This window comes from Salvelinus namaycush, chromosome 18 (assembly GCF_016432855.1).
Source record: "Salvelinus namaycush isolate Seneca chromosome 18, SaNama_1.0, whole genome shotgun sequence".
In the NCBI taxonomy this organism is placed as follows: domain Eukaryota; kingdom Metazoa; phylum Chordata; class Actinopteri; order Salmoniformes; family Salmonidae; genus Salvelinus; species Salvelinus namaycush.
In genome coordinates, this window is record NC_052324.1 from 4,116,129 (window position 1) to 4,137,491 (window position 21,363).

The following is a 21,363-nucleotide window of genomic DNA, read 5'->3' on the forward strand; positions in this document are numbered from 1 at the left end:
TTCTTTTTCTGAAACTCAAATGTACTAGCTTGCTTGGACATTGAAAAAAACAAAATAATAGACCTTACATGTTACAATGTGAACAAAGCCACAGCATTCTCCACTGCATTGGAGGATACAGATGATACGGATCTGTGTCTTTTTCCAATCAATCTACGATTACATAGTAGATTGATTGGATGCTTTTGAAAGCAACAATGGGTTGCGTTGTTTTCTGAAAGCGCGACAAAATAAGTGGCCATTGAAGCCTGGTTTCTAAGTAGCAGGACTGTTTAACACATCTGTGGTCATTAAGGAGGTGTTGGGCGCTTTGGAGTCCTAGCCTTTGGTCGGACTGCTGCCTCCCACCTGCTCCATACCAGGCCTGGGAGAAATGAGAAAGGGAGGTTTTTATTAGTGTTGGTGGTGTGAGGACAACAAGGTGTGCCTCTCACTAGCATATTTAAAGGAATTCCGACGGACACATGGCGAGGGGGGAATGTGACACAGGGATTGTTGGAATTGCTGTCGTTGAGAAGAGTAGATTGATTTTAACTGGGAGAAATGTTTGAATCGATAGAATTATGTCAACAAAGCAAAGTGGACACCGAGATTGCTGAGCGCAAACGGATATTAACAACTAGATGACCAACAGTATAAAGCAAATAGTTGGATGGTCATTGCAAAAACAGAATTCAGAGTAAGTCAACAGGCCAACCGTACAAACCATACAATGAAAACTTTGCCTAATCAGATCTCAGTAGAGGCCCATAAGCTGCCTTTACACAGGCAGCCGAATTCGGATTATTTTTCCACTAATTGTGACTCACCACCTGGATTCGGTCTTATGTAGCAAAATTGTTCATGTTTAAAATAAAAAATAAAAATTACATTGGAAAAAAGTAGAGACTCAGAGCTACAAAATGGTATATCATACATGGCATTTTTGAGGAACAAAGGGAAAGTATTTCTACTTTGAAAGTTGATACACTTGTAAACTCACTTTTGAGAAAAGGGCCTTTGAATGTTTTGGTACCTACTAGAGAGCTCTCCTTTGTCTACACCCATTCAGCATTGTTCACACCCTCTTAAGCCAGCCCCACCCATCTCTTTAAGGATTCACATGTGAGGTCATGTGCTAAACAGTGAGTAGTGTAGTAAAGATTAAGACTAAAAGTGGCATTAAGCTCCAAAAATAAAAAATTAAAGAAAAAAATATGAGATGACGCTTACCCAGACACACTTGTCTAAATTGATGTGAAAGAAATGCTTTAACCAGCAGCCGCATCCAAATCAAATCAAATTGATTTATATAGCCCTTCTTACATCAGCTGATATCTCAAAGTGCTGTACAGAAACCCAGCCTAAAACCCCAAACAGCAAGCAATGCAGGTGTAGAAGCACAGTGGTGGAAAAAGTACTAAATTGTCATACTTGAGTAGAAGTATAATTCATTTCAAATTCCTTATATTAAACCAGACGGCACAATTGCATATATATATATTTTTTATTGACGGAAAGCCAGGGGCACAATGTACTTAAGTATCAAAAGTCAAAGTATAAACCATTTCAAATTCCTTATATTAAGCAAACCAGACGGCACAACTTTATTATTTTTTAATTGATGGAGAGCCAGGGGCACACGCCAACACTCAGACATCATTTACAAATAAAACAATTGTGTTTAGTGAGTCTGCCAGATCAGAGGCAGTAGGAATGATCAGGGATGTTCTCTTGATAAGTGTGAATTGGACAATGTCCCTGTCAAAATGTAACAAGTACTTTTGGGCGTCAAGTGTATGGAGTAAAAAGTGCAGAATTTTCTTTACGAATGTAGTGAAGTAAAAGTTGCCAAAATTATTAATAGTAAAGGAATGTACAGATACCACAAAACAAAAAAATACTTAAATAGTACTTTAAAGTATTTACTTAAGTGCCTTCATACCAGTACATTAGCATACTTTATATACTGTTACACATGCACTTATCACATAGTATTCCATACATAAGTTAAGGCCATGCAAACTGAATTGAAACCTGAGTGAGGTGCACATGTACATTACATAAACAGGGGCATGCGCCATATATTTATGTGGTGGACACTTGATACGATCACACGATATTGATGTGGTATGTCACAAAATCATGTTACGACCACACATATCAATATTCATTTTATATATCACTATTTTGCTAAGTCTGGCTATGTGGATTGTCTCTACAGAAGGTGTAAATGGTACAGCCAAATGGTTACTTGCATAGTAGCAATATCAGAAATAGATAGTGTCAACACAAATACAATATACAGTATGTACAAGAACAATATCAATAACGATATCAATGATAGACGAGGTAGTAATATGCATACAATCAGGGATAAAGTGGCTGAGAAGCAGGATAAACAAAAAAAGTGTAGCAGCAGTGTATGGTGTGTGTGTTAGGAGAGTGTCATGTGAATAGAGGCACTGCAGATAGTGCCGATGACTGGTCCGTCCAAACCACACATGAAGGGAATCTATATTCGGAGAGCCTGTTTCTGTCCTGCCCTTGACTTTGGTGCAGGGCATGTGATGTCCATAGCCTCTTCTTCGCAAAACTCCGTGATCTTCTCAAAATTATAGTTTGTCTAGCTGTGTCCAGTCCAGGTGGTGATTTTACAGGCAGACTATCTATGAGAGGAAGGATGTCAGCATTGCGCAGCAGCTGAAACCTGGTCATGATAGTCCAAATGCTCCTTGGGGACAACACCAGGCTCCAGAGCGTTGAATCTGTAAAACAGGGAATAACAAAACAAATCAGAAGACATTACAACCCTGCACAACATCAATTCACTTCCCAAGCTTAGATAAGAATAACCTCATACAATGAAAATAATTTTTTACCTGAAGTACTGGTACTGCTTGATCTGTGGCAGTGGCCTGAAGTATGGAGTCAGGTGTTGTTGCCAGCCATAGCTTTCCACCAGCACCGTATCATCCTCCTGTCCAACCAGCTGTGGGATGTTGACCCCTGTCACAGTGCCGTCCTTCACAACACCAGCAATCTCAGACAAGATGTTCACTCTGGTCTTTCTGAAGCGCTGCTTGATGAGGCCGAAGCACCAAACTTGGTGTGGTCTGTGATCAGGAAGTGAAGGTCCAGATTGTGGTGGAGCTTGAGCATGGTCCAACAGGCACAATACCAGAGCACAAACTTGTTCTTGTTTTGGCCACTGCCGTTATCACAATTCAGGTCCACACGTGTTTTCCCAACTCCGTAGTTGGTTAAGAAATGGTGCATGTAATTGATGACTGCGCTGCTGCCTTTGGTTGTGCCAGCTCTCTTTTTGTTGACTGTATGACTGGTGGATTCGTGTCAGGCGTGTTCTACTGATTGATGCTGAAAGACAAATTCCAGATACAAATATTTTAGCATTATTATACAATAGATGTGAAATGGCGTTCTGAGATATCACTACACACAGTTCACACAGGTAATGTTAGCTACTGTAGCTAGCCAGACATCTAACGTCAGCTGTCTCGCTAACAGCAAGCTTTAACTAGCAATACAAACCGATTGTCATAGCTAGCTAAAGTTAACCAATAGGTTCAATGTTAGCTAGCAAACATTAGGCTAAAACTAGCGATGCAAAATGGCATTCTGAGAAAACATCACTAACGTTACACACACCTCATACACATAAGTTAATGTTAGCTAGCAAGCCAGCCACCTAACCTCAGCTAACGTTAGCTAGCTAACAGCGAGTTTTAACTTGAGATCTGTCATTTAGACATGTTACGTTAACGTTAGCTAGCTAAAAAATGAACTATAATCCCAATCCATAGAGTAATGTTACTAGCAATACAAACCGATTGTCATAGCAAGCTAAAGTTAAACAAATAACGTTAGGTTTAATGTTAGTTAGCAAGCCAACCATCGAACTCCCGCTGGCTAGCTAACAGCAAGCTTTAGCTTGCAATGAAAACAAATTTCTGACAAAATTAGAAACGCATAACGTTAATATCTGAATCTGTAGAACTATACCGGTAAGAACTAGATTCTTACCGGTATACATGGATGAAAGCTTCACGGCAGACTGCAACCCCTTTCATAAGACATCCTGTGTTGTTTCTGTTTAGTTTGCACAGCTTGTTTGGCCCTTTGTGTTGCACTGATTTTGAAACGTGTTATTTTCAGCGTGAGAGAGTCAGCATTCGTCGTCCAGAAAGTAGTCCATCACAACTTTTTCCCACTGACCTTTGTCGATAGTGCCTGATAAATTCAGGGCAGCAATGCTATTGAGAGCAGAAGAAGCATATTTGCAGGTCTCCATGGCTAACGTTATATCTTTCAAAAATACTATTACGAGCAGCTCATTTTATAGACACAAGATGCAACACCACAGACCAATCCAAACTCATCTCTCAGCATGTCCAGCCCACTCATTATTTCAGCCAATCATGGCTAGCAGGAAGGTTGCTGACTTTCTCTGTGGCTAAACCAACTAGGCTCTTAATTTAAACATTGTATTCGTATTTACAGATGACATACTAAGGCACATGAAAGTTAAGGCACATGAAAGTTCACATGTTCGAGAAGGCATTTCTGCCCAAAAAAAACGCATTTTGATAAAAAAAAATAAACGTTCAAAAGGCTCTCATGTGAAGTCGTGACTTGAGACACACGCCTAGTTTCCTGAATCGGGTCACAATTGGTCTTTTGACCAATCAGATCAGCTCTTTTGCCAGAATTGGGCTGCCGGTGTATAGTCATAACCCAGTGAAATGTGTCTGTTGTGGGCCAGTGTTGGGCCCAGTTTTGTGAGGCCAGTGTTGAGGGCCCAATGCTGTGGGTCCAGTGTTATGGCCATTATGCCATGCCTAAAGACCAAAAATCTCAGTGTGCAGCCTGCAGATGGTCAGTGGAAACTGTGTCCAAAACCAAACTCTGTTTCAGGCCATTTTGTGAATGGTATAAATCCTTTTGGTTCTTGTTTACCGCTAGCAATAACACCACAAGCTCTTTTAGCAGCAGGACATGCAAACATATCCACTGCCAAAATGGTAAATAGACAAAAGTGTCTTAATCTGGAGAAAAAACGTAATCTTTGGCAATGCTGGAGCTCCAACATATGCTGTAATTGACATTATTTGGTCTTTTTGGGAGTAGTTTTAAACAGTTATCTTGATTAGGTCATTCTCTTTAGTCATTTGTGGCTTGTAATATGTTAATTCTTCCATAATTATGCATTCAGTTCATGTCTGTTGTGGATTGGTTTAATATTCTGTATAATTTTCTCAATTCCTTTTTATTAAAGACATAATCCACATGCCAGGATATTACACGTTTATCTCATTTGAATCAGTCATTTTCTTTGACTAGCTGTTAGTCTAATATCTTAGTGGGAATATTACTTTTAAGTAATATCTTTTTAGTCTATTTTATTTTTATTTATGTAACCTTTATTTAACTAGGCAAGTCAGTTAAGAACAATTTGTGTCATAGGCCTATCTAGTAATTCTCATGGTGATGAGCAATGACATTATGAGATAGCTGTAATATTTGTCTGCTTTAATTTACCATATTTCTAAGCTAAAGTATGCATACATCGATGTTGTCATGAATTCTAATACATTTTAATGGGAATTAATGTCACCACCCAGTGAGCACAAGACGTTGAAAATACATATTTTCACGTCTTTTCAACCAAAAAGATTGATGTTCAACGTCTTGTGTTCATAGGGCAGTCTGGCTCCTTCTGTGCACTGCCCATACTCAGCCTGGCATGGGTTGTCAGAGGCCTACTCCCTGCTGTATGTTGAGTGTGTTCTTGTGGTGCTGCTGTGTGGGCGTGTGTTTCCTAGCCCTGGCCAGGGCCGACTCTGTGATCAGAGGAAGAGCGGACACTGAGGCTTAGCCCAGTCTTAAGCTCTGTCCTGGTGTCTGCCCGCAGAGACGATCAACCGGCCACTGCTAGCCTGCCAATAGCAGCCAGCAGGTACCCCAAGACCCAGGTCACGCCGCATGCTGGGCATAGTCACCATTCCCTGCCCTCAACTCCTGCTAACCATGGCAACGGCACCCACCCTCTGTTTACCCCCCTCAATAAGGGTGGGAAAGGGAAAGTCTGCCTGCGTGCATGTGAAGCATGTCCCCGGTCCTCCTGAAAACCCTGGGTCTCTTTGGGCTGCCCCACTGGAGGCGCATGGGTCTCAATTATTCTAGTCACCATCAAATCCTGTTAAAGCCCGTTAATGACGCGGATTACACTTCCTCTGCCTCTCAGAATCAGGCCGTAATTTTTTCCACTGCAGTGTTCTGCCTGTACAAAATGTAAATAAGACTCGGCCAAAAGGACAGCCAAAAAATACTCAATGAGGCTCCTCTTTAAGCCACTCCTGAGTGTAATTGTGCCCATTTTGCCTCTCTACCCTCCCATACACTTGTGTTGGGATGTGAGCGAAACAATGTACAATGCCCCCCTACCACACATAATCTAGTTATGAAGAGGGTGGAATATGGGGAGGGGGGTGGGGGTGTTCCATTTGGAGGCGATGGGTGTGGGATGCATACTAATCAGGGCCCCCTTTCTGCCGTCCGAGTGCGAGATTGTTTCACAAAGGGTCACCAGATAGACCGCACTGGCCTGCAGTTCCCCCAGACGAAATGGGGTGTTATGAAAACGACATTCCCTTGCACAAAGCCCCTCTGTTCTCATGGTTGGATGTCCAAGTCCTCCTCTTTCCCCCTAGACCCACCAAAGCGTTACTTTCAACTTTCAATGTTTAGAGCCGTGCGGATATTTACATACCTTCCATCCAACTCACATTCTTACGCCCCTATTTTCGGGAAGTACAGAGCCCACTCCGCAGTGATTAATTTCACCCAAAAAAACAGGTTGTGCGAGCCCTGAATGCTGATTGGCTGAAAGCCGTGGTACTGTATATCACATCGTATACCATGGGTATGACAAACAATGGCTATTTACTGGTCTAATTACATTGGTAACCAGTTTATAATAGCAATAAGGCACCTTGGGGGTTTGTGATATATGGCCAATATACCACGGCTAATATACTGTACCATGGAAATTTACAAGATGTATTTTAGAAGTTACACTACCACATAGAACGCAGTGGAGATGAGAGGCGATCTGGCCTGCTGTATATTTAATAGCTCGACCATATATTTTAGTGGAGGAATGGAGGCCAGCAGGAAATGAATGGGGACTTGATCTGACATGAGCCCAGGTGCAGACAGTGTTTGACTGCTGGTGTTGACACAGAGACAGCTCCAGCATTGTCCTGCCAGGATGTTTGCATGACGAATGGCTTGGCTCTGTCTTATCTCTGCTGGAGCTCTGCTCTGATTCGACTGCTAGAATCACGAGGCTCTGAAACACTGGCCACATCAACAGGAGGGAGCAAATAATTGGAAATATGGACTTCTTGGAACAATGTCTCCAATTTGGATCAATTAGGCAAAGCATGTGGTGGAGAGAGAATCCAGAGAATCTTAATGAAGAACATTTTGAGGAGGATGTCTGTGGCCTGAGCTTGAATCAAATTTTTGTCGCAGCTGTGCAGTGCAATTATTTGCCAGTGCAGATGAGAGTGAACTTTCTCCCAGAAAGAAGATACTTTTGGATATATAGTGTATGTGGACACCCCTTCAAATTAGTGGATGTGTCTATTTCTGCCACACCCGTTGCTGACAGGTGTCTAAAATCGAGCACACAGCCATGCAATCTCCATAGACAAACATTGGCAGTAGAATGGCCTTAATGAAGAGCTCAGTGACTTTCTAGTGGCACCGTCATAGGATGCCACCTTTCCAACAAGTCGGCTTGTCAAATTTCTGCCCTGCTAGAGCTGCCCCGGTCAACTGTAAGTTGTCTAGGAGCAACAATGGCTCAGCCGCGGTGGTAAGCTATACAAGCTCACAGAACGGGATTGCCGAGTGCTGAAGCACGTAGCGTGTAAAAATCGTCTGTCCTCGGTTGCAAAACTCACTACCGAGTTCCAAACTGCCTCTGTAAGCAACGTCAGCACAAGAACTGTTCGTCCGGAGCTTCATGTGGGTTTCCATGACCGAGCAGCTGCACACAAGCCTAAGATCACGGTGCGCAATGCCAAGCGTCGGCTGGAGTAGTGTAAAGCTCGCCGCCATTGGTCTATGTAGCAGTGGAAATGCGTTCTCTGGAGTGATGAATCACGCTTCACAATCTGGCATTCCGATGAACGAGAATGCTACCTGCCCCGAATGCATAGTGCCAACTGAAAAGTTTGGTGGGGGAGGAATAATGGTCTCGGGCTGTTTTTCATGGTTTGGGCTAGGCCCCTTAGTTCCCGTGAAGGGAAATCTTAACGCTACATCATACAATGAAATTCTAGACGATTCTGTGCTTCCTACTTTGTGGCAACAGTTCATGACAATGCCCTTGTGCACAAAGCGAGGTCGGTGCGGAAGAACTTGACTGGCCTGCACAGATTCCTGACCTAAACCCCATCGAACACCTTTGGGATGAATTGGAACGCCAACTGTGAGCCAGGCCTAATCACCCAACATCAGTGCCCGACCTCACTAATGCCCTTGTGGCTGAATGGAAACAAGTCCCTGCAGCAATGTTCCAATATCTAGTGGAAAGCCTTCCCTGAAGAGTGGAGGTTGTTTTGGCAGCGAAGGGGGTACCATCTCCATATTAATTCCCATCAGCCCAGAGAGATTAACTATTCAATTTATGACGTAGCGCTGATAACATAACTTAGTCAGGTTTTATCCTCTTGGACAGGTATTCCCAAACCAGGGATACGTGCAATGCCGTCGGGGGTACGCCAAATAAAAATCTGATTCCCATTTTTTTTTTTTATATATATACAGTATTTAAAAAATATATATTTTTGTTAAAAACAATTGCTTCACATTTTCAAACAGTCCATTTATATTTTCCAACGGGGCTATACATTTGGGTGATTTTTTTTTTTTTAACTGAGTAGCCTCGTTTCACTGCCAAAATTAAAATTAAACCATCTAGTGTTCAGCGAATTAACAACACAATGTCAAATACAGGTAGCCTAGTCAAATAATTAACATCCAATCACATTAACCGAGTTTCTCACACGACTGGCCTATCTGGGTGATGTTTTTTCTCGCCTGAATGATCTGAGTTTACGATTACAGGGACTCTATATACAATGTGCGGGACAAAATTGAGGCTATGATTAAGAAGTTGGAGCTCTTCTCTGTCTGCATTAACAAGGACAACACACAGGTCTTTCCATCATTGTATGATTTTTTTGTGTGCCAATTAACTCAAGCTTACAGACAATGTCAAATGTGATATAGCGAAGCACCTGTATCCTTGTCTCATCACGCACCAGCGACTCCTGTGGCGGGCCGGGCGCAGTGCGTGCTAACCAAGGGAGCCGGGTGCACGGTGTTTCCTCCGACACATTGGTGCGGCTGGCTTCCGGGATGGAGGCGCGCTGTGTTAAGAAGCAGTGCGGCTTGGTTGGGTTGTGTTTCGGAGGACGCATGGCTTTCGACCTTCGTCTCTCCCGAGCCCGTACAGGAGTTGTAGCGATGAGACAAGATAGTAATTACTAGTAATTGGATACCACGAAAATTGGGGAGAAAAGGGGGTTAAAAAAAATATATAATAATAATAAACTCACACTCAATCTTGTGTTTAATAAATGTATCGTATAGTGTGTGTGTGGCAGGCTTACAATGATGGCAAAAAACAACATTTGAGAGTGCGCTGACCCTGGTGCTAGAGGTGGTACGCAGCTGGAGGTTGAAGGGGCTATAAAACATTTGGGAACCACTGCTCTAGGAGATGCCGGAGTCCCAGGAAACTCATATAAGTGGATTCATTTCAGAATTGCTGTTCCTCCAGACTCCAGCAAACTTCTGTGCAGGTTGGGAGTCATAATTAAAGCCCAAGTCAGACAACGTCTGTTACAGACTTTGATTAAAACTACATTCACACAGTCGTCTCAAAAAAATGAATCTCAAAAGTGGTTACAGCGTTGAGCTCGGTCACCTTTCCCTCCGCCAAACAGGCCTGTCAATCACTCTCAGAGCCTTTCTTCACGGTCAGTAAACACAGTCTGCCAGAAAGGTAGTTAACTCCTGAGTTTATGTGTTCCATATGGGGGTAGGAAAGTATGTATTACCAGTGAAACGCATAGGTCTTGTCTGCGCTTTAATGAGTGTTAGTATAGATTTCCTATGGCTGAACATAATGCTTAATTGACCTGAACAGCACAGAGTGACTTGGCAACCCCCCCCCCCCCCCCCCCCCCACACAAACCTTTCCCATGAACAAAGAGGCTTTTGTCTGGGCGGCAGCAGCACTGTAAACTTTTGGTGACTGCTTCTGTCTGACAGCCCCTTTGTATATTGTTATTTTTTCCCTCAGTTTGAACAAAGTTTAGACAAATATGAACCGTTTAAGATTTACTGGTGGAGAAATGGTTGAATTGTTGTTGTTGAGTGCCTGTCTTATTTCCTCTCTTTCAGGGATCACATATACACGCTGGATACAGACACCGCCAACTCCGAGGAGATCTTTTTCAGCAAGGTGAGTCTTTTTTTTGGAAGACGTGTTGTTCTGCGCCGTCCTCCTGGGTGACCGTACCGAAACACTCGCCTAATTACCTGGCGGACCGTCCTGTCCAGTCCCTCTCCAGCGGCTTGTCTGGCGTGAGACACTGCAACGCCGTGACCCCACTAAGCACGTTATCCTATCAGGCACCAACCCACATGCGTCATTGCTGGTCAGCGGGACGGGGCCAAGAGAGAAACCTGACAACCCCCAACCTCCAACCTCAGTGTCTCCTCAGTGTCTGTGTGATCCACCTAGTTGGGGCAAATAATAAGAGCAAGCCGGAATCTCTCTGTCTCAAAGAGACTGAGACAGAGAGATTGATCATTGAGAGCCTGTTTAGCAGTAGTCTTTAATCAGTGGCCAGGCTCCAAACACTAACACTGTACTGTAGCTGTAGTAGAGGCTACTCTGCTGTGGAATGGCAGCTCGCTGGCTTCAGAGCAGCCTTGAGAGGACCCACAGGGCACAAGCAGAGTGCAGCCAATCGTGCGAGGTGACTGCCTGGTGCTCCGGGCCGGGCTCTGGCTCTCTTGAGGAATGATGACCACGGTAACTAAGCAGAGATCTCAATTGATTCCCCATCAATTTACTCTCCACAGAAACTGACATGGAAGTCCAGACAGGCAGATGTGGACACCTGCCGTATGAAGGGGAAGCACAAGGTACAGACTACTGATCTACTTATTCTCCCTCTCCTCAATGTACTGAATGTCACAGAATACATAATAATAACTAGGGCCAGGAGGTTTTCTTGACCATGGGACCTTACCAGGAAAATGCATGTGCATATTCATTTAAACCTACTTATGTAATCTCAGAATGCCTTGCTGTCTCAAATGCTTCTATATGAATACTCTATCGTGAAATGAATATTTACCTGTTATTTTTTTATTATGGCATGGACAAATCCACCCATTTCCTTTATTGTGTAATTCATGTTATTGTGCATGTTTTTGTTTTCCGTGCATTTGACATTCTCATCAAATAATACACTGTACAGTTAATAGCATTCCAGGAACATAAACTAGTCAGTCGCCATCATTCATTCCTTTGAACGTAGCTGTCAATGTCATTTCGCTCTAGTTTCTATTCAGCACAAGAATGGATCAGTCACAATTAACATGTTTTTCCCTTTTCTCCCCAAGGATGAATGTCACAATTTCATCAAGGTCCTCCTGCAGCAAAACGATGACACCTTGTTTGTGTGCGGAACAAATGCTTTCAACCCCTCCTGTAGAACGTACAAGGTACAGCTCGCATTGCGCACTACTACCCATGCTCTGACTTCACCTCTTAAGAATATGCTACAAACACAGTGCTGTATTTCACCAATATGGGTACGACGTAAAGGAGAAGAGGTGTGGAGAGATGGACATTGATGGATTACTTTCAAAAGCCCATGGTCATATCTGTCTCTTTTTCTACGTGTAGTTTGTCATGTTTGATTTAAAAGCAGGTATATGCTGACATATAGGCATAGCAGTTATATTGAAATATGATGCTCTAATCAAGACAGGCGGCCACCTCGGTTGTCAAGGCATTTTTGGAATAGTTTCAAGATTTGGCTTTGGCTTTGGCTTTGGCTTTGGCAGAATTATTAAGCCTGTCTTCTTTAGAGAGGAGCACCATCTGATTAAGGCAGCCCCCCGCACCTCTCTGAATCAGAGGGGTTGGGTTAAATGCGGAAGACACATTTCAGTTGAATGCATTCAGTTGACTAGGTATCCCCCTTTCCCCTTATATGTCATCCTTAGGAAAGATATCTCTAGAAGGCAGTTGTTGTTGGCATGTTGGGAAATAAAGTGGTGCCACAGTAGACTTGATTTCAAGGTGTTGTTGAGAGACATCGGGGATTTGTTGTTTATCGTGAGGTATGTTTACCGCTGAACAAGACTCTTTGCTTCATTGGGTTTTTGGTTTCAACGAAGCACAGAAAAGGCTTGTGTTCTCACTTGAGCATTCTTTAGAGAATGCAGAATTTATGTCCACATTTTATAGGCATGGTTAGTTTTACAGTTCCTCTGCTCCCGTTTCAGACCGTTTTAATTGTTATTAGTGGTATATTGTCTGCGGAAAGCTGACATCCTCACTGACATACAGTAACACTTAACGAGTGGCGCTGTAAAATGTGTAAACGTTATGGGGAAGAGGTGAAATGAACAGGCTGCGCCTGTTGGCTGTAGGTCGTTGGCAGGCTCTCCTAGCCGACCGATTCCAGGCTTTTGAGGTGCATCCACTCATCAATGCTCAGCCTGGTTTTGATTTAGGGGGAGAGAGTATGTGTGCGCATGCATCCACCTTGGCTACAGTTTGCCTCACCATCTCGATGACCTGACAGGCCTGAAAAGAGCTTCTGTTTCGGGGCCAACCTCATCCCACATTAATCAGAGCCACGGGGAGGGGGGAGGGCTATACAAATGTGGCTGTCGACGGCAGCTACACCCCATGCCCCCCCCCCCCCACACACACTCCTGAGGGCCGCTCAGACAGACACCTTGGCAGCCATGGGCCGCTCCCCTGAGCTAAGGCCCAGCTCGCTTTGTGTAATAAAGCCTCCCTCCCTAGCTGCCTGATATTCTATGGGTGTCCATTACGTCACATGTTGCCGGGCGGAGCAGGGGAACAGTCCTGAGAGGGCCCAGGTGATATGGGTCAGCCATGGTGTAAAGCCTCAGCCTCAGCCCTAGCCCGACAGGCAGCAGAGAAATGGAGTGTGACTGTCTCAGTGGGAGAGTCATTGCACTGAAATTGTGCACACTATGATTTCCCATAGCAGTGATAAACCCTATAGGATAGCAACATAGACATGCAACGAATTACAAGGCCCCTTTCCACTGTGGAAGCAACCACCTGAAGGCCATGCTAGAAATGTCCTTATTTTCTATTTCTATTATTCATTTTCATATCTGGCCTTAATTATTGAGTTAATGAATGAATTTACATCCTCAAGGTTAGGTATAGCTTTCCATGTTTCTAATTGTTTATGGAAAAATAAAATCATGTCTTCAGGAGCATAGTGGATTGACCTCATATATCTCCCAATTGCCTTGGAGTCTCTTCCTCCTATTCAAATGGCAGGAATATATCACTGACAGAGAGCCAAGGCCACAGTAGACAGAGGTCATTGCCACTGTGAAATTAAACAGGCAGAAGGGGGGCCTCCCTCCCTCCACCAATGCGCAGCAGAACCCAGTCCAAGTAACAGACAGTCCAAGAGACTCAGGCATAGTGCATCAACACCCACAGTGATACAGTTGAAATGAGTGCCCTCAGACTAGCTACGCCATATCTTTGATAGAAAATAAATGTAATTGCAATTTCCTGTCTCAAAAAATGTGTATCCTTTAAAGGGTCTCTGTTTATACAATTATTCATATCTTGATAGCCGAGAGAAAAATCCACTGCTGGTGTTAGTTGTCTTAATAAAAGGTCATGAGTCATTTTCACTGCCAAAACAGCTTCATCTATTTCTCTGGCAGGGTTTTCTGCACTTAGTGAGAGTGTGTGTGACCTTTTTAGTGGGCAGATGATAGCGGTTTCCACCGAGACAGGAATAGAAAATAAAATGACCTGTTTAGAGACCAAAAAGGGCAGTGTAAGCACTTCGCCTTTCTTGGCAAGCTGCAGTCTTTGTCAAAAGTATGCTAACTTTGTTAGCTTTGTTAGCATACAGTGATCTTCACCTCAGCCTATGCCCCGTATGAAAGACTCATGCCTGCTGGGGATGACACGGGCACCCATGGGGGAGGTAACTGACCTTTCACCCGGATATGATACTCAGCCACTGCCACTACTGCTGCAATGTTGTGTGAAATATGGTGCCATATTTAACACAATAACATCATTTTCCAATGAGGATAGGGTTGGGTTGGGGTTTGGATGGGTTGGGTTGGGTTGGGATGGGGTGACTGGTAGCTTTTGGGTGGATTTTCCTCTGACCTTCTTCCCTTCCCCCACTGTAGATGGACACCATGGAACATCTAGGGGAGGAGATCAGTGGGATGGCGCGGTGCCCATACGATGCCAAACACTCTAACATCGCCCTGTTTGCGGGTGAGAGACCATAACTAATTTGTTACTGGAATGTGGATGTGGCCTGGGAAAATATAGGGTACACTTTAGCCTAAAGCTTGTATTACCACATCAATATGAGTGCAATATATATATTATGTTGAGTGTGTAATGTACTGTGTTTATTTTGTATACAGCAGTACCAGAGGCGATCAGTGCCGTTTAATATGAGGGAGGACGATTGTTTTTTCATGAGCATGGCCTTATTTCTATTACAGCATATTGGATGACTTTCATTCATATTCCATTCACCCAGTTCAGTGTAACAGCGATAGGTTTAAGCTACTATATGATACTCAAATTTTCTCTATACCCATTATGAGGTTGCTACAACCTAGCCTATGAATGAAAGTTTACAACGTAGATGCACACAGGTCGAGAGACAAATTTGAGTTCACAGACAGTGACACATGGACAGACATTGACGTTCAATACCACCTTGCACACTCTTGCCTGCATCTAGCTGATATAGGGTGTAATCATTAGTCCAAGAGTTGCTCACAAGAGTTTCTATTGGACAAATTCAGGTATGTTTATCCCCATTTTGTTCCATTTGCTTCCATTTAAGAAACGTTTTTCAACAGAATCGGTGGAATGAATACACCTCTGATCACTCGGAAACAGTTTACTTTGATAGCAGCCACGTTGTATTCCTTGCCGCATCTATGCGCTATACTCCGCTCACCTCTTCCCTTCGCTCACCTCTTCCCTTGCCATGCTTGTGTGACAAGGCGGAAAAACCTTCCCAAGCCAAATCGCTAGACACAGCCTACATCGTTGTCACCATATTATCTAAAGTAACGTCATAGTCAGCATAGCTAATAGAACTAATGCGTTAGTAAACCTGCTACAATCATGCAGTAACGTTACAATGTACAGTCAGTAAGCAGTTACACTGGCGGGCCCCGGTGGCAATAAATTAGTAAGACTAAAAGCTTACCTTGACTTGGAAGAGTTCCAGTGTTGTGTTGGAAAGTCATAGCCAGCTAGCTAACATAGTATCCCTCTGTTTGAGCAGGGTGTTTCAGTAGGCTAAACTAGCTAGCTGCATTTGCTAGCTAAGTAAGTGAAACTGAAAAAAAATGACAATCTCTCTATTTCTCTCTTGCTTCTCCTTCATTTTGGAAGATATTAATTTGTTAAAAACTGTTCAAATATTGTCTTTCTCTCTTTGAGTCAACTACTCACCATATTTTATAGACTGCAGTGCTAGCTAGCTGTAGCTTATGCTTTCAGTACTAGATTAATTCTCTGATCCTTTGATTGGGTGGACAACATGTCAGTTCATACTGAAATAGCTCTGATAGGTTGGAGGACGTCCTCTGGAAGTTGTCATTATTACTGTGTAAATATATGGAAGGGAGTGAGAACCATGAGCCTCTTAGGTTTTGTATTGAAGTCAATGTACCCAGAGGAGGACGGAAGCTAGCTGTCCTCCGGCTATAAATTATTTGGTGACATGATTATATTCAGTATAGGTTTAGCTAAAAAGGAGAACTTTTTAAATGTTTAGCAATTAAAAATGTTATGAAATTCACTGAGGAGGATGGTCCTCCCCGTCCTCCTCTGAGGAGCCTCCACTGAGCAGTACTGTGTGTCTAAGACAACTTTCCTCTCGGGGACATTAAAGTTCTTCATATTCTATCCAATACTAAGACAAATTAAACCACTTGTATGAATGCTATGTCAAGAATGTGTATTTATTTACAATGTATCAATATGGCTCACAGTAATTACTTAAATGTATTATGCAAATGTTCCTTTACTCTTAGTCGTTAAACATTAGCTAGATAGGAGAATCTTTCTCTATTTTAATGCAAGTTTGCATTAGGTATACTATCGTGCATTTAATACTTTGTGGCCCATTTTGATATCAATATACTAACAGTACAGTATGTCAGGAATAAGTGGCAGTCTGTTACATGCTGTTGAACAAATTGTTGAACTCTGGGCCACATTTGTTCCGTGTTTCTGGGAAGACTCTTTCTCTTGGCAGATGTAGATTGTGGGCAATATAAGTATATAAGTGGTTTTGCACCCCCCAAAAATTGAATCTTCTCCCGAATGTGGGGATTAAAAATGAATCAAAAAGACGAAACCCCAAATGAGTCAGATTATCGTTGGTGGGTTACAACTCCTCCAACTGAGGAGTTGTTAGTGATTCATTCCCATTGATATTCACTGTGAACCGATTTATGAGGTTTTTGTTCAATTCAACCTGGTCTCAGGGCATTTCATATTATTCTGTATGTAAATCCAAGACCCTCCATTTAGTATGATATGTTACGTTTTGTATGGTATGTATTCATTTGTGGATGTCCATCACTCATTTTGAAATGTTACGAATTACAAGTCGTATTATACATTATACTGTATATAAACTCAGCAAAAAAAGAAACGTCCTCTCACTGTTAACTGCGTTTATTTTCAGCAAACTTAACATGTGTAAATATTTGTATGAACATAACAAGATTCAACAGCTGAGACATAAACTGAACAAGTTCCACAGACATGTGACTAACATAAATTGAATAATGTGTCCCTGAACAAAGGGGGGGTCAAAAACAAAAGTAACAGTCAGTATCTGGTGTGGCCACCAGCTGCATTAATACTGCAGTGCCACTCCTCCTCATGAAATGCACCAGATTTGCCAGTTCTTGCTGTGAGATGTTACCCCACTCTTGGCATTGTCCCAAGCCCTCACTCTCCGATCCAACAGGTCCCAGACGTGCTCAATGGGATTGAGATCCGGGCTCTTCGCTGGCCATGTCAGAACACTGACATTCCTGTATTGGAGGAAATCACTCACAGAACGAGCAGTATGGCTGGTGGCATTGTCATGCTTGAGGGTCAGGTCAGGATGAGCCTGCAGGAAGGGTACCACATGAGGGCGGAGGATGTCTTCCCTGTAACACACAGAGTTGAGATTGCCTGCAATGACAACAAGCTCAGTCCGATGATGCTGTGACACACCGCCCCAGACCCCTCCTCCAAATCGATCCCACTCCAGAGTACAGGCCTCGGTGTAACGCTCATGCCTTCGACGATAAACGCGAATCCGACCATCACCCCTGGTGAGACAAAACCACGACTCGTCAGTGAAGAGCACTTTTTGCCAGTACTGTCTGGTCCAGCGACAGTGGGTTTGTGCCCATAAGTGACGTTGTTGCCGGTGATGTCTGGTGAGGACCTGCCTTACAACAGGCCTACAAGCTCTCAGTCCAGCCTCTCTCAGCCTATTGCGGACAGTCTGAGCACTGATGGAGGGACTGTGCATTCCTGGTGTAACTCGGGCAGTTGTTGTTGCCATCCTGTACATGTCCCGCAGGTGTGATGTTTGGATGTACCAATCCTGTGCAGGTGTTGTTACACGTGGTCTGCCACTGCGAGGATGATCAGCTGTCCATCATGTCTCCCTGTAGTTCTGTCTTAGGCGTCTCACAGTACGGACATAGCAATTTATTGCCATGGCCACATCTGCAGTCCTCATGCCTCCTTACAGCATGCCTAAGGCACGTTCACGCAGATGAACAGGGACTCTGGGCATCTTTATTTTGGTGTTTTTCAGAGTCAGTAGAAAGGCCTCTGTGGTGTCCTAAGTTTTCATAACTGTGACCTTAATTGTCTACCGTCTGTAAGCTGTTAGTTTCTTAACGACCGTTCCACAGGTGCATGTTCATTAATTGTTTATGATTCATTGAACAAGCATGGGAAACAGTGTTTAAACACTTTACAATGAAGATCTGTAAAGTTATTTGGATTTTTACGAATTATCTTTGAAAGACAGGGTCCTGAAAAAGGGACATTTCTTTTTTTGCTGAGTTTACAAAAGTATGTGGAAACCCATTCAAATTAGTGGATTCGGCTATTTCGGCCACACTCGTTGCTGACAGGTGTATAAAATCGAGCACTCAGCCATGCAATCTCCATAGACAAACATTGGCAGAAGAATGGCCTCACTGAAGAGTGATGGCACCGTCATGTGCTGCCACCTTTCCAACAAGTCAGTTCGTCAAATGTATGCCCTGCTAGAGCTGCCCCGGTCAACTGTAAGTGCTGCTATTGTGAAGTGGAAACGTCTAGGAGCCGCGAAGTGGTAAGCCACACAAAGTCACAGAATGTGTCGTCTGTCCTCGGTTGCAACACTCATTACAGAGTTCCAAACTGCCTCTGGAAGCAACGTCAGCACAACAACTTTTCGTTGGGAGCTTCATGAAATGGGTTTCCATGGCCACACACAAGCCTAAGATCACCATGCGCAATGACAAGCGTCGTCTGGAGTGGTGTCCGCCATTGGACTCTGGAGCAGTGGAAATGTGCTCTCTGGAGTGATGAATCTCGCTTCACCATCTGTTAGTCCAACAGATGAATCTGGGTTTGGCGGATGCCAGGATAATGCTACCTTCCTCAATGCATAGTGCCAACTGTAAAGTTTGGTGGTGGAGGAATAATGGTCTGGGGTTGTTTTTCATGGTTTGGGCTAGGCCACTTTGTTCCAGTGAAGGGAATCTTAACACTACAGCATACAGTGACATTCTAGACGATTTTGTGCTTCCAACTTTGGGGCAACAGTTTGGGGAAGGCCCTTTCCTGTTTTCAGCATGACAACGCCCCCATTAGAAAGCGAGGTCCATACAGAAATGGTTTGTCGAGATCGGTGTGGCAGAACTTGACTGGCCTGCACAGAGCCCTGACCTAACCCCCATTGAACACCTTTGTAACGAATTGGAATGCCAATTGCGAGCCAGGCCTAATCACCCAAGATCAGTGCCCGACCTCACTAATGCCCTTGTGGCTGAATGGAACCAGGTGCCCGCAGCAATGTTCCAACATCTTGTGGAAACCCTTCCCAGAAGAGTGGAGGTTGTTATAGCATTAATGGCGGGATCAACTCCATATTAATGCCCATGATTTTTCCTCTGACACCGACTGGTATAGAGGTCCTGGATGGCAGGAAGCTTGGCCCCAGTGATGTACTGGGCCGTTTGCACTACCCTCTATAGTGCCTTGCGGTCGGAGGCCGAGCAGTTGCCATACCAGGCAGTGATGCAACCAGTCAGGATGCTCTCTGGTGCAGCTGTAGAACATTTTGAGGATCTGAGGACCCATGTCAAATCTTTTCAGTTTCCTGAGAGGGAATAGGTCTTGTCGTGCCCTCTTCACGACTGTCTTGGTGTGCTTGGACCATGTTAGTTTGTTGGTGATGTGGACACCAAGGAACTTGAAGCTCTCGTCCTGCTCCACTACAGCCCCATCGATGAGAATGGGGGCGTGCTCGGTCCTCTTTTTCCTGTAGTCCACAATCATCTCCTTTGTCTTAATCACTTTGAGGGAGAGGTTGTTGTCCTGGCACCACACGGCCAGGTTTCTGACCTCCTCCCTTATAGGCTGTCTCATCGTTGTCGGTGATCAGGCCTACCACCGTTGTGTCATTAGCAAACTTAATGATGGTGTTGGAGTTGTGCCTGGCCGTGCAGTGATGAGTGAACAGGGAGTACAGGAGGGGAATGAGCATGAACCCCTGAGGGGCCCCTGTGTTGAGGATCAATGTGGCGGAGGTGTTGTTACCTACCCTTACCACCTGAGGGCGGCCCGTCTGGAAGTCCAGGATCCAGTTGCAAAGGGAGGTGTTTAGTCTCAGGGTCCATAGCTTATTGATGAGCTTTGACGGCACTATGGTGTTGAACGCTGAGCTGTAGTCAATGAATAGTATTCTCACATAGGTGTTCCTTCTGTCCAGGTGGGAAAGGGCAGTGTGGAGTGCAATTGAGATTGCATCCTCTGTGGATCTGTTGGGGAGACATGCAAATTGGAGTGGTCTAGGGTTTCTGGTATAATGGTATTGATGTGAGCTATGATTAGCCTTTCAAAGCACTTCATGGCTACAGACGTGAGTGCTACAGGTTGGTAGTCATTTAGGCAGGTTACCTTAGTGTTTTTGGGCACAAGGACTATGGTGGTCTGCTTAAAACATGTTGGAATTACAGACTCAGATAGGGAGAGGTTGAAAATGTCAGTGAAGACACTTTCCAGTTGGTCAGCGCATGCTCGCAGTACACGCCTTAGTAATCAGTCTGCGGCCTTGTGAATGTTGACATGTTTAAAGGTCTTACTCACATCGGCTGCGCAGAGCGTGATCACACAGTCTTCCGGAACAGCTGGTGCTCTCATGCATGGTTCAGCGTTATTTGCCTCGAAGCGAGCATAGAAGTAGTTTAGCTCATCTGGCAGCTCTCGGCTGTGCTTCCCTTTGTAGCCTGTAATGGTTTGCAAACCCTGCCACATCCGACGAGCGTGAGATCGGTTGTAGTACGATTCGATCTTAGTCCTGTATTGATGCTTTGCCTGTTTGATGGTTCGTCGGAGAGCATAGCGGGATTTCTTATAAGCGTCCGGGTTAGAGTCCCGCTCCTTGAAAGCGGCAGCTCTAGCCGTTAGCTCAGTGAGGATGTTGCCTGTAATCCATGGCTTCTGGTTGGGGTATGTACGTACGGTCATTATGGGGACAACATCATCGATACACTTATTGATGAAGCCAATGACTGATGTGGTGTACTCCTCAATGCCATCGGAGGAATCCCGGAACATACTCCAGTCTGTTCTTGCAAAACAGTCCTGTAGCTTAGCATCTGCTTCATCTGACCACTCTTTTATTGTCACTGGTGCTTCCTGCTTTAATGTTTGCTTGTAAGCAGGAATCAGGAGGATAGAATTATGGTCAG

The 21,363-nt window shown here is 44.1% G+C and overlaps 1 protein-coding gene across 2 annotated transcripts in view; it reads left to right on the plus strand.

Moving 5' to 3' along the window:
* LOC120063029 (semaphorin-6A-like) overlaps positions 1–21,363 on the plus strand; it is a 92,429-nt gene that overhangs the window by 37,598 nt on the left and 33,468 nt on the right. For both annotated transcript variants that reach the window (XM_039013139.1, XM_039013140.1), the window contains exons 4-7: positions 10,483–10,543; positions 11,170–11,232; positions 11,716–11,817; positions 14,533–14,623. In XM_039013139.1, coding sequence (XP_038869067.1) covers positions 10,483–10,543; positions 11,170–11,232; positions 11,716–11,817; positions 14,533–14,623 — 317 coding nt within the window. The remainder of the gene's footprint in view (positions 1–10,482; positions 10,544–11,169; positions 11,233–11,715; positions 11,818–14,532; positions 14,624–21,363) is intronic.